Source organism: Dama dama, chromosome 15 (genome assembly GCF_033118175.1).
Source record: "Dama dama isolate Ldn47 chromosome 15, ASM3311817v1, whole genome shotgun sequence".
Classification (NCBI taxonomy): domain Eukaryota; kingdom Metazoa; phylum Chordata; class Mammalia; order Artiodactyla; family Cervidae; genus Dama; species Dama dama.
The window spans coordinates 28,458,220-28,472,178 of NC_083695.1; the positions used below are offsets into that span (position 1 = coordinate 28,458,220).

Genomic DNA, 13,959 nt, shown 5'->3' on the forward strand with positions numbered 1-13,959 from the left:
GCACTGGGAGGACCCAGGGGAATCGGGTGGAGAGGGAGGTGGGAGGGGGGAATCGGGATGGGGAATACATGTAAATCCATGGCTGATTCGTGTCAATGTATGACAAAAACCACTACAATATTGTAAAGTAATTAGCCTCCAACTAATAAAAATAGATGGAAAAAAACCCTCAACATTCAGAAAGCTAAGATCATGGCATCTGGTCCCATCACTTCATAATAAATAGATGGGGAAACAGTGGAAACACTGATAGACTTTATTTTGGGGGGCTCCAAAATCGCTGCAGATGGTGACTGCTGCCATGAAATTAAAAGAAGCTTGCCCCTTGGAAGAAAAGCTGTAACCAACCTAGACAGCATATAAAAAAGCAGAGACATTATTTTGCCAACAAAGGTCTGTCTAGTCAAGGTTATGGTTTTTCCAGTAGTCATGTATGGATGTGAGAGTTGGACCATAAAGAAAGCTGAGTGCCGAAGAACTGAGGCTTTTGAACTGTGGTGTTGGAGAAGACTCTTGAGAGTCCCTTGGACTGCAAGGAGATCCAACCAGTCCATCCTAAAGGAGATCAGTCCTGGGTGTTCATTGGAAGGACTGATGCTGAAGCTGAAACTCCAGTACTTTGACCACCTGATGCGAAGAGCTGACTCATTTGAAAAAACCCTGATGTTGGGAAAGATTGAGGGCAGGAGAAGAAGGGGACGACAGAGGATGAGATGGTTGGATGGCATCACTGACTCGATGGACATGACTGTGAGCAAGCTTCAGGAGTTGGTGATGGACAGGGAAGCCTGGTGTGCTGCAGTCCACGAGGTGGCAAAGAGTCAGACACGACTGAGCAACTGAAGTGAACTGAACTGAGGCAATAGTTTTGAAGTTGCTGTTGCCTGAAGCGGCCACAGGTGGGCAGCATTTCTTCATCCCCAGTCCTGTGTCTCCCCCCCCCCCCCCCACCCCCCACAAGCCAACATTGAACCTTAGAGCAAGTCCTATTTTTGGGTTGTAGAGTGGAATGCCCCAGAAGAAGCACCCCAAAACTTGCCTTTGGGTAGCTCTCTTTTGTATTAAATGTTTTTTATTGGAGTAACTTTTAAATACATGTGGGTGATGTAGGTGTACAGAATCTTCCTGTTACACATATACATACATCTTTGTATGTTCAGATTCTTTTCCCGTATAGGTTACTAAAGAGTGTTAATTAGGTCTTCCTTTGTAGAATATAACTTGTTGTTAATTACGTTTTATGGGTAATAGATTGTATTTGTTCATCCCAAGCTCCTAATTTATCCCTTCTCCGCTTCTTTCTCCTGTTGTTACCATAAGTTTGGTTCTAAAGTGTCTGAATCTGTTTCCCCAATTAGTTCACGGGGTGTGCAGATTATACCTGCAAGTGATATAAAATTTCTGCCTTTCTGACTTCATGTAGTAGGATTCTATTTCACACAGGTTCTGGCAGTTGGCATGATTACTTGTTTCATGCCTGAGTCAGGTTGCATTGTGAACATGTTCCACTTCCTTATCTGTTCGTCAGTCCATGAACATTCGTTGCTTCCACGTCTTGGCTGTTGTAAAAGGTGCTGCGGGGCACATTTGCGTGCCTGTGTCTTTTCAAAGTCCGCGTCTCTCCCAGAGACTCTTAAGAGTGGGGCTGCTGGGTCATATGGCAGCTGTGTTTTTTTAGCGTTTTAAAGGCCCTTTCGTACTCCTTTTCATAATAGTTGTACCAATTTACTTTGCTACTAACAGTGTAGAAGTGTTCCTTTTCCTGTACACCCTCTTTAGCATTTATTGATTGTAGAAATTTTGATGATGGGTTTTCTGAGTGGTTTGCGATCATGTCTCATTTTCAATTCTGAGTTGAATTTTTTAAATAATTATTAAAAAACAGTTCTGAGCATGTTTTCATGTGCCTCTTAGCTGTGTGTTTGTTTTTTCAGAAAATGTTTTTTTTTTAGATTGTCTGACCATTTTTGATTAGTGTAACATACATTTTGAATGTTCATTTTTAGGCCATTAGCACTTTTCCTGAGGAATATATCACCAAATTGAATTTTAAAAGCTGTGGATATTCTAACTTAGTTTTTAAAATTTCCTTATAAAGTGCTAAGGGCAGAGCCTCACAAAGCCAGATTGATGTTTGTTTCCTTTATGAATTTAGGATCATAGTCTTACACATGACATTGTTAGTTTAAAATGTGAAGATTGTATTTCATTAAACACTAGTATTAATTAGCATTTAATGACATTAAGTATTTCATTTAACACTATTAATTGCCTATATTTCATTAAATACTAGTATTAATATAAAAACATAAAACACATAGCAGAATTCTTTGTTCTTAATTGTACCTCTTTTTAATTTAAGAGACTGGTTTGACTCGAAAACTGGTTTGTGTTACAGTATGAAGTGTGATATAGTATGTACATAAAAAATACATTAATTCCTCTCGTCAGTACAGGGCTAAGCATTCAAAACAGCCCTCAAAGTTGTTAAGGAGGTTTCTGAAGAATATTTTGTTTGCCTTAGGCCTTACAAAAAGTAAAAATGGCTACGACAGGAAGTTCTAGGAACAGAAATTGTGATCCTTTTAATGTTTGCATCCAGAATATAAGATCACTTTTTTTTTAATGGAAACCATGGTTGCTATTTGAAGTTTAGTGAATTCAGTTTAAAGCAGACGAGCCTGCCCTTCCGGAAGTAGAATGAGGCAGTGGTTAAGGAGTTCTACTTTTCTTGGAAGACCTCAGATGAGATTATATGTTTTTTATACGTATTAAGTCAGTGAATCCTCATAACTACTTGTTGAGGTAGATGTTTATTATCCTTACTTTATGGATGAGGAAACATAACAAGAGATGGGGTAACTTGCCCAAGGTAATTAAACGATGGAATAACTGACTTTAATTCCCCTGTGTTGAAAGGGGGTGATCTGTGTGTGCTTTCCTTGTCCCCCTGACAGTATTAGAAAAAATATCGGAAACTTTGATTTTTACTGGTGGTCCGCTTGGAACAATATTGCTCTGAGGACGTATGTACATTTTGTTATACACCATGCTTATGTCAGTTTTCAGAAGAGCTTTTGTTTGTGAGAAGATTAAGACTTAAGATAACTATAGAACTATACATCTGTAAAAATGAAATATTTTTTAAGTGTATTTGAAGTTCTCCCGAGCAGCAATTAAAGTATTGTTAAGTGTGAGCTTGTATGTATTCTCTCTTTAATTTGTTTGACTCTAAGAATATTGTTAAGAAGTTACTTCTTGGATAGTATGTGAAAATGAACTAGTTAAAAATGAAGTAAAAATTAAAATAAAATAAAATTTGATTTCTCAAATTCCTCCAGAGGAGGGTGCTTGGTGTTTACAGTAAAAATTTAGTTTCTTTTTCTTTGATTGCAGATTGGGAGTCCTCCTCTTGACCCTGCTGAGCATTTTCTTCCTGAAGAAGAGAAACTTCCTGAACAGGAGAGATCAAAAAGGTGAGCAGGTGTAGAAATCAGCCCTCACAGGTATTTCCACATCGTGCGTTGGAGGTGATTGCCCAGTGTTTTCTCTTTCAAGGCAAAGGTTATGGAATGTGGGTTCTGATGTGAATTAAAACCTTCATTTGCCACTTTCTGGATGCGTTACCCTGTTTATATCTGGGGCCCAGTTTCCTTGTCTGTCAGATACAGTAGTCATATGAACTGGAGGGTCAAGATAAAAAGTTCCTTATAAATTTGATAGATTTGAAAGTTCCTTATAAATTATACACTGTTACAGAGATATTTTTTCCTTTATAGATTTGAGAAGGTTTACACTCATAATCTGTATTACCTGGCTCAAGTCTACCAGCATATGGAAATGTTTGAGAAGGCCGCCCATTATTGCCACAGTACCCTAAAACGCCAGCTTGAGCACAACGCCTACCATCCTATGGAGTGGGCTATTAATGCTGCTACCTTGTCGCAATTTTACATCAATAAGGTAAGCTTCTCAGAGCAGTTAGTGTGTGTAAAAATAGAACCGAGAAAAACCTTGAAAATGTCATCTTTTAAAAACAGATAGCTTGTAGTTTATGATGTAAACTAAATAGAAAAATGCAGTCCAGTTTGCCAGTGTACTAAAGTTTGTAGCCTTTTGTTGCAGTAATCCTTTTGAATCTTAAAATAATTTTATCATGTCCTACATGTTGCTTAAGACCAATTCTTTTTTGATACAGGCAGGCTATCTCTGTTTTAGTGAAATGTTACCTTAAATTGCAGATTTTATCTTGTAGATTTAACTTTATCTTTATGCATTGGTAATCTGGCAAGTGTGAGAATTTGTCTGAGGAAGTTGACTGTTAAATGTGGGCTTTGATAGAAGCATGTGATGCTTTCAGTTATTCTTTAGAATTAACTCCTTTGTGAAACTTACTCTATGTTGGGAATGTCTTGCTCAATTCCAGAGTTCTAGGTTGTTATATTTTTTCCTCGAGTATTACACAAGGACAAATTAGAGCTTCTTCGTTGCTTTCAGAATTATTCTGAATTATGTGTATTTTTTTATGTATATATATTCTTAATTGACCTAAATTTTTTAGCTCTTACAAGAATTTTTAATGCTAAAACACTTTAAAGCCTCCTTTCCCAGCCAGATTTTATATTAATTCTCAATATCTCAGTAATAGAAATAATTTTCTTTGTATTTTGAATTCACATGCCTCTGAAACTTTGGTAATTCTTTGCTTATCAGAGTTCCTTCTTAGATCTGTGTTTATCTGCTGCTGTATCCTTCCTGGGCCTGTTATCCTTTCTAAGTGTTTTGTTAGTGCTGGTTCTATAAACGCGCCCTGTGTTTAAAGTATTGTCCCACAGAATTTCATTCAGAAAAGCTATTAGCAGGAGAGAAAGGGCTGTGGTGACTACAGCATCGCTTCTAGGACTTTGGTCTAAGATCAAGCGTGTAAGTAACGCTACTGTGTGTATCAGACCATTCAGTTAAATCTAAATCTCATGGATTCATTTCATTGTGATCATCAGAACTTACCTGGTGCTTCTGCTTGTGGCACCTTTTTTTTTTTATAATAGTTCGCAGAGGCCTCTTGTTTTGTTTAGCAACTTTAAAATTATTCACTGTAATTGTACTAAGATATCCAGATATTAGAGTGTAATTACAAGTTTATAAAGTTGTTAAGCATTGCTTATGTAGAGCATGCAGTAAATTTCACGAGTACCTCCCCACCCTGTGCTTGTATTTTTTCTTTTTTTACCAAAGTGTTTTGTGAGTTTTCTTCCAACTAGCTAAGTTATAATGCAAAGAGAGGTTTGAGCCTTTTTTTTTTTTTTAATACAATTGTCATTTATATCACTGTCATTTCATTTGGTTCCATGAGGTTTTGCTACATACTGAGTCCCTACCTTGCAAGTGCTAAAGTCCCACATTTACCAGCCACGTAGAGGACCCCATGCGCACTCACTGTTAGTTCTAACAGTGGTTACTTTCAGATAACCAGTCTGGACAGTGCTGAAGTGATAATGAATAAGAAGTTATAGGGCAACAATGAAAACTTCTTTATGTTAACTGTAACTTTCTTTTGGTTTTTGAGGTTTAATACCAATATTTTGATCTGTAGAGACTGCTGGTCTAGTACTACACATGGTACCCAGCTGTTCTCAAGATGGCTTCTGAATTTACCGTAATGGGGAGATGCGTTGAGTGCTGATACTTTAAAGTCATAGTCAACTGTTAAAAACCACCTTGGCAAAATCAGTGTTACTCATATGAAGTAGACATATTTAACAAGGGTGGCTTCCAACTAGAATTTGGACTTTTAACTTGGTACTTCTGCTGAGTATCCCTGTGACATACATGACACATGTGAAGTGAGTAACGAGGAGATCTTCTCCAAGGGTTTGCGAAGCTTACCATGCCCACGTCTGAACTGTGAAGTCTTCAACTGTCGGTAAAGCAGTTCCACAGAGTTCGTCTGTGGAAATCTGTTGACTTCAAAACTTGCTGGGGAGCCTCATTATATGTAAAATTGGAAAGGTTTCAGAAGACAGAATCTCTTATCAAAATTTATCCTGTTTGCCTTTGAATGATTGTATTTAAAAGGGATCTCTAAACCTGAGAAAGATGAAATCTTCCAGTCTTTGACAGAATGTAAATGGTCTAAAAATCGTTCATGCAGAGAACTCGGCTATTTAGACTGAAGCTTAAAGGATGCGGAGGCATGGTAGGACACTAGGATGATAGCCGTTCTTTTCTGCTGATGATTACTGGAGGGGAGCTGATTTTCAATCAGCAGGTATTTTTCCAGGCAGTTTGGATTATTAAGAGTTTGAGGGTATTGTCATTTTAATCTTTAAGATAGTTTTTTAACCAAATAATACTCAGACATATCTTATATACTTTCTTGTTTAGTTACCATACAGGGTCTCCTTAGTAGTGTTTTTTACCTGAATTTATAGCTTTTCCCATATTAAGAGACTATGCAACTATCTACTGCAAATAAGGTTTGTGATAATTGAATTTATTCTTATTTCTGCAACAGCAATGCTTTATGGAAGCCAGACACTGTTTATCCGCTGCTAATGTCATTTTTGGTCAAATTGGAAAGATCCGAACCACAGAAGACAGTAAGTTTATTTGTACATGTTTCATTATATAACTTTTTAAAAAATATTTTTATTTTGAAATCCTGTTAATTTAGAAAATTCAAGAACAGAACAAAGAATTACCATAGGCCCATCTAAATTCACAAAGTTTTTATATTTGCCTCATTTGCAGATATGGTTAGGCTCCATTACCCTCTAATACTTAAGTGAGTTTTTCCTAGAAATATTTTCTTACATAATCATAGAACAGGAAATGTAACATTGATACAGTTCTTTTATCTATAATTCATATTTAGCAGCTGTCTCCATAATGTGTTTTGTAGCAGTTTCTCTATAGTACTAGTTTCTCTAGTACTTTAAAAAATTTTTATTGACATCTAGTTGATTTATAGTGTTGTTAGTTTCTGCTGTACATCAAAGTGAATCAGCTTTACATATACATATATCCACTCTTTAGATTCTTTTTTTTTTTTTTCATTTATTTTTATTAGTTGGAGGCTAATTACTTTACAGTATTGTAGTGATTTTTGCCATACATTGACATGAATCAGCCATGGATTTACATGTGTTCCCCATCTCGATCCCCCCTCCCGCCTCCCTCTCCATCCCATCCCTCTGGGTCATCCCAGTGCACCAGCCCCGAGCACTTGTCTCATGCATCCAACCTGGGCTAACGATCTGTTTCACACTTGATAGTATACTTGTTTCAGTGCTATTCTCTCAGAACATCCCACCCTCGCTTTCTCCCACAGAGTCCCAAAGTCTGTTCTGTATATCTGTGTCTCTTTTTCTGTTTTGCATATAGGGTTATCATTACCATCTTTCTAAATTCCATATATATGTGTTAGTATACTTTATTGGTCTTTATCTTTCTGGCTTACTTCACTCTATATAATGGGCTCCAGTTTCATCCATCTCATTAGAACTGATTCAAATGTATTCTTTTTAATGGCTGAGTAATATTCCATGGTGTATATGTACCACAGCTTCCTTATCCATTCGTCTGCTGATGGGCATCTAGGTTGCTTCCATGTCCTGGCTATTATAAACAGTGCTGGCTGTGATGAACATTGGGGTCCACGTGTCTCTTTCAGATCTGGTTTCCTCGGTGTGTATGCCCAGGAGTGGGATTGCTGGGTCATATGGCAGTTCTATTTCCAGTTTTTTAAGGAATCTCCACACTGTTCTCCATAGTGGCTGTACTAGTTTGCATTCCCACCAACAGTGTAAGAGGGTTCCCTTTTCTCCACACCCTCTCCAGCATTTATTGCTTGTAGACTTTGAATAGCAGCCATCCTGACTGGCATGTAATGGTACCTCATTGTGGTTTTGATGTGCATTTCTCTAATAATGAGTGATGTTGAGCATCTTTTCATGTGTTTGTTAGCCATCTGTATGTCTTCTTTGGAGAAATGTCTGTTTAGTTCTTTGGCCCATTTTTGGATTGGGTCATTTATTTTTCTGGAATTGAGCTGCAGGAGTTGCTTGTATATTTTTGAGATTAATCCTTTGTCTGTTGCTTCATTTGCTATTATTTTCTCCCAATCTGAGGGCTGTCTTTTCACCTTGCTTATAGTTTCCTTTGTTGTGCAAAAGCTTTTAAGTTTCATTAGGTCCCATTTGTTTATTTTTGCTTTTATTTCCAATATTCTGGGAGGTGGGTCATAGAGGATCCTGCTGTGATTTATCTCAGAGAGTGTTTTGCCTATGTTCTCCTCTAGGAGTTTTATAGTTTCTGGTCTTACATTTAGATCTTTAATCCATTTTGAGTTTATTTTTGTGTATGGTGTTAGAAAGTGTTCTAGTTTAATTCTTTTACAAGTGGTTGACCAGTTTTCCTAGCACCACTTTTTAAAGAGGTTGTCTTTTTTCCATTGTATATCCTTGCCTCCTTTGTCGAAGATACACTGTTTAGATTCTCTTCCCAGAGGCTACGCTGGTGGCTCAGATGGCAAAGATTCTTTTCCCATATAGGTCATTACAGATTATTGAGAAGAGTTCCCTGTGGTATACAGTAGGTCCTTATTAGTTATGTTTTATATATAGTAATGTGTATATGTCAGTCCCAACCTCCCAGTTTATCCCTCCCTGTCCTGCTTTCCTTCCTGGTATTCATAAGTTTGTTTTCTACATTTGGGACTTTATTTCTATTTTATGAATAGGTTAATTTGTCCCATTTTTTAAGGTTTCATATATAAGTGATATCATATGCTATTTGTCTTTCTCTGACTTAACTTCACTCAAATCTTTAGGTCCATCCATGTTGCTGCAAATGGTGTTATTTCATTCCTTTTTTTTTTTTTAAATGGCTGAGCAATAATCCATTGTATATATGTACCAGATCTTTGTACATTCTTCTGTTTATGGACATTTAGATTGCTTCCATTTCCTGGGTATTGAAAATAGTGCTGCAGTGAATATTGGGGTGCATATTATCATTTTGAATTATGGTTTTCTTTGGATATATGCCCAGGAGTGGGATTGCAGGATCATAGGGGAGGTCTATTTTCAGTTTTTTAGGGAACCTGCACACTGTTTTCCATAATAATTGTCACATCTCTTTAGTCATATTTAATCTGGACCAGTTCCCTCAGCTTTTCTTTCATCAGGCATTTTTGAAAAAATATAGACCTCTTATTTCATAGATTTTCCACAAATTGATGTTTGTTTCCTTATACTAAGAATCAGATTATACGTTTTTGGTTGGAATACTATATATGTGATGTGTCCAAATATCTAGTTTAATTATAGTGTTTCACTTAGTTTTATAAATCACAGCACAGTCAGCTTCTGTATTTGAGCCAGTCAGAACCAAAACAAGCTATCACTTCACATCTGTTAATTGGCCATTATCAAGAAGACAAGAAATAACAAGTGTTGGTGAAGATGTAGAAAAGGGGACCCATGTGCACTATGGTGGGATTGTAAATTGGGGTAGCCACTATGAAAAACTGTATGGAGGCTCCTCAAGAAATTAAAAATAGAGCTATATATGATCCAGTAATTCTTGGGTGCAGTTGCCCCTTCATGTCCACAGGAGATTGATTCCAGGAACCCCCACAGATACCAGACACCTCTGGATGCTCCCGTCATAATGCATATAAGCAACACACATCCTCTCTTGTATACATTAAATCATCTCTAAAGTATTTACAAATACTAAATACAGTGTAAATGCTATATAAAGTAATGGACAACATGTGGCAAATTCAAGTTTTGCTTTTGGAACTTTCTATATTTAAAAAATTTTATTTTATACTGGAGTATAGTTAATTAACAGTGTTATGTCTCAGGAAAACAGCAAAGTTCCCTGTGCTGTACAGTAGGTTCTTGTAGGTAACCTATTTTAAATATAGCAGTGTCTTTTTAATGGCTGAGTAATACTCCACGGTGTATGTATGTATCACACCTTCTTTATTTAACCCGTCAGTGGACATTTAGCTTGTTTCTATGACTTGGCTACTGTCAGCAATGCTGCAGTGAACACTGAGGTGCATGTATCCTCCTGAACCATGATTTTCTCCAGATATATGCCCAGGAGTGGGATTGCTAGATCATAGGGTAGTTCTGTTTTTAGTTTCCTAAGGATTTTCCATACTGCTCTCCATAGTGGCTGTACCAAATTACTTTCCTGCCAACAATGTGGGAGGGTTCCTTTTTCTCTACACCCTCTCCAGCATTTGTTATTAGTAGACTTTTTGATGATGGCCATTCTGACTGGTGTGGGGCGCTACCTCATTTCTCTAATAAGTAATGATGTTGAGCATTTTTTCATATGCCTCTTGGCTATCTAAATGTCTTTGGAGAAATGTCTATTCAGGTCTTCTGCCCATTTTTTGATTAGGTTGTTTTGTTATTGAACCATGTGTGAGCTATTTGTAAATTTTGGAGATTAATCCGTTGTCCATCATATCATTGACAAATATTTTCTCCCATTCTTTGGCTTGGCTTTTCAATGGAGTATTACTCAGCGATTAAATAGAATGAAATAATGCTGTTTGTAGCAACATGGATGGACCTGAAGATTATCATACTAAGTGAAGTAAGACAGAAAAAAACAAATATCATGTGATATCACTTATAAGTGGAATCTGAAAAAGTAAAGAAGTTCATTTGTATCATCAAGCGAGAAACAGACTCCCCAACTTTGAGAATAAATTTATGGTTACCAGGGGGGAAAATTGGGAGAAGGGTTAGATTGGGAATTTGGGATTGTCATGTACACACTGCTGTATTTAAAATAGGTTACCTGAAAGGACCTACTGTATAGCACAGGGAACTCTGCTCAGTATGCTGTAATAACCTAAAATGGAAAAAGAATTTGAAAAATGATACATGTGTAACTGAATTACTCTGCTGTATGCTAACATAACATTGTTAATTATCATATTAAAAAACAAAGCAGTAATATGCCCAATAGGACCTCTGAGCACATTTTAGTAAGGTATCAGTCCAGTAACTTTTGGTTCCAGACCTTAAGGAAGTCAGTTACTCAGATCCATAAGCTATAATCCATAAGCTATGATTATGGATCATAGGAAAGATCAAGGGCTTCATATCTTTGAATTTGCCTACTTGCTACAATCTACTTATAACCCCAAGATTACTACTCGAGGCACGTCTGTGGTCATTTGCAGAGAGCCAGAGGGTGTGAGACACTTGAGGTGCACATTACCAGCTGCTGAAGTTGAACAAGGCAACGCTCTGCCTTCTCATTTCAAGCCCTCACACTATAAGCAAGTATCCTTTTTGTGGTCTATTTCGTTCCACATTTTTCAGATTGTTCTGCATTTTGTTGTTTAAAATGGCCCCCAGGTGTAGTGCTGAGGTGGTGTCTAGTGTTCACAAGCACGTGAAGGCTGTGGGCACCTTCTGGAGAAGATACGGTGTTAGATCAGCTTTATTCAGGCACAGGCGACAGTGCCGTTGGCCGTGCGTTCATTGTTAATGAGTCAGCAGTTACACATGAAGTAAGGTGTCTTTAACAGAAATGTGTGTAACATAAGGTTATATATTGATCAGTTGATGAAAATATTGTGTCCAGAAGCTCATTAGAACCTAACTCTGTGTTTCCCCTAGGCGTGATGTTTTAGCATTCCCTAATTTATTATTCACGGTGACTTTATAGAACATAACTACCATAAATGATGAGAATCAGCTGTATATTGTTTCCTTAGAATCCAGGTAGAAAAGTTTTACTGTTGGGATTAAAAATTACCTTTTCTGTAGAACCAAACATTCATATGAAGGAGATGATCCAGCTGATCAGTGACTTACATCACTGCTGGGAGATGAACAACTTGCTTCTCTCCATGTAGAGCCACTGACCTGATCTCTGCTCTCTGGAATTGGCTGGGGGGCTTTGCAACCTTGGGAAGGCTCAGGACAGATAAAAATCAAACCTACAGGTTTGGGAACAAGTTTTCCCAAACTTGTTCTGAACAACAGGCTGAACATCATGATAATGGGTGTTGGTTTCTAACAAGATACTTAAAATACCTAAAGTATGTGTTGTTACTAGGGGAGAAAATGGTTTTTTGGAAAGTGAAAAGTAAATCTTAGCTATTACAGTGGTATGCAGAAAGATAGAGACAAAGAAAAGGAAAGAGAAAAAGAAGAAATCTTGCCATTTTTGACAACATGAATGGACCTTAGGGCATCATACTACATGAAATCAGAAAACAGCACACCCTGTATGATTTCACTTATATGTGGAATCCAAGAAAACAAAACCCAAAAATCTCCTAGGTACAGAGAACACATTAGTGGTTGCCAGAGGTGGGTGTGGATGAATGTGTGAAGGGGGTCATAAAATTAATAAGTCATGGGGATATAAGGGACAGCATGGTGTGTGTTATAATATATTGATTGCATATTTGAAATGTGCTAACAGAGTAGATCTTAAAAGTTCTCATCCCAAGAAAAAACATTTAACTATGTGTAGTGACAGATTCTAGCTAGACTTACTGTTGTGATCATTTTACAGTATTTAAAAATGTCAAGTCATTATGTTGTACACCTGGAACTAATATAATGTTATATGTCAGTTATCTCAGTTTAAAAACTATGTTAGTCATCTAACAAGTTTTATAGTAAAGTAACAATGTATCATTAAGGATCAGAAGAATACAGAGGCTGAGTTAGAGGATTGTACATTATGAAATTAAATTTTTTCTCTCTTATTACATTCAATCATCGATTGGTTGAAGTCTAAAAGGCATTTCTCAAAAAAAAAAAAAGAAATAGTTAATGAGAACTAAACCTCCAGTGAGATGTTTTGTTTTTACTCTTCAAAGTAGAAAGCTAAAACATTGGCGATGTTCGATGTTTTTAAATAACTTGATTGAGCAGCTTTATATGTTGTTAGAGTGTTGAAAATAATTTGGCAGTGTGTATCAAGAGCATTTTAAATGGTGTAAACTCTGGCCCAGTAAGTTTCACATCTAGGAATCTAAAGGAAATAATTGAAAATCCAGACAAATCTGTGCACACAGATCTTCCTGTTTAGAGTTGTTTGTAGTAGAGGAATTAGAAACAGTGGCCAGTATTAGAAGAATGACTAAAGTATAGAAATATACATTGTACATGATGCTATACTTAAAAATGACATTAAAGAGTTGATGATAATAAGTATGTTGTGTTAGTTACTCAGTTATGTCCGACTCTTTGTGATCCCATAGACTGTAACCCACCAGGCTCTTCTGTCCATGGAATTCTCCAGGCAAGATTCCTGGAGTGGGTTGCCGTTTCCTGCTCCAGGGTATCTTCCCGATCCAGGGATCGAACCTGGATCTCCCGCTTTGGGAGCAGATTCTTTACCATCTGAGCCATCAGGGAAGACCTCATTTTATTACATTTCACTGAATTAAAAAAAAGAAAATGTTTTGTGGCAACTCTGGAGCAATTGATCAATACTGTTTTTCTAACAGCATTTGCTCAATTCATGCCTCTGTCACATTTTGGTAATGCCTATATTTCACACTTTTTCATTGTTATTTGTTATGATGGTCTGTGATCAATGATATTTTACTGTTGAAATTGTTTTGGGGTGCCACTAACTGTGTCCATATAAGATGGTAAAGTTAATTGGTAAATGTGTTCTGATTGCTCCACTGACTGGCCATTGTCTTGTGTCTCCCTCCCTCTCCTTGGACCGCTCTATTTCCTGAAGACACAGCATTATTAAAATTAGATCAGTTAATAACCCTACTGATCTAATTTTAATAATGCTGTGTCTTGAAGTGAAAGGAAGAGTTGCATATCTCACACTTTAAGCTAAAAGCTAGAAATGACTAAGCTTAGTGAGGAACACATGTCAAAATGGGCCAGAAGAACTCTTGTGCAAGTTAGCCAAGTTATGAACGCAAAGAAAAAGTTGCTG

At 37.0% G+C, this 13,959-nt stretch overlaps 1 protein-coding gene across 1 annotated transcript in view; it reads left to right on the plus strand.

The window, feature by feature from the left end:
- The window catches only part of KIFBP (kinesin family binding protein), a 61,158-nt gene that overhangs the window by 39,280 nt on the left and 7,919 nt on the right, over positions 1-13,959 (plus strand). Inside the window, exons 3-5 of the mRNA XM_061161689.1 lie at positions 3,397-3,476; positions 3,780-3,963; positions 6,515-6,599. Of these exons, the coding sequence (XP_061017672.1) occupies positions 3,397-3,476; positions 3,780-3,963; positions 6,515-6,599 (349 nt within the window). The remainder of the gene's footprint in view (positions 1-3,396; positions 3,477-3,779; positions 3,964-6,514; positions 6,600-13,959) is intronic.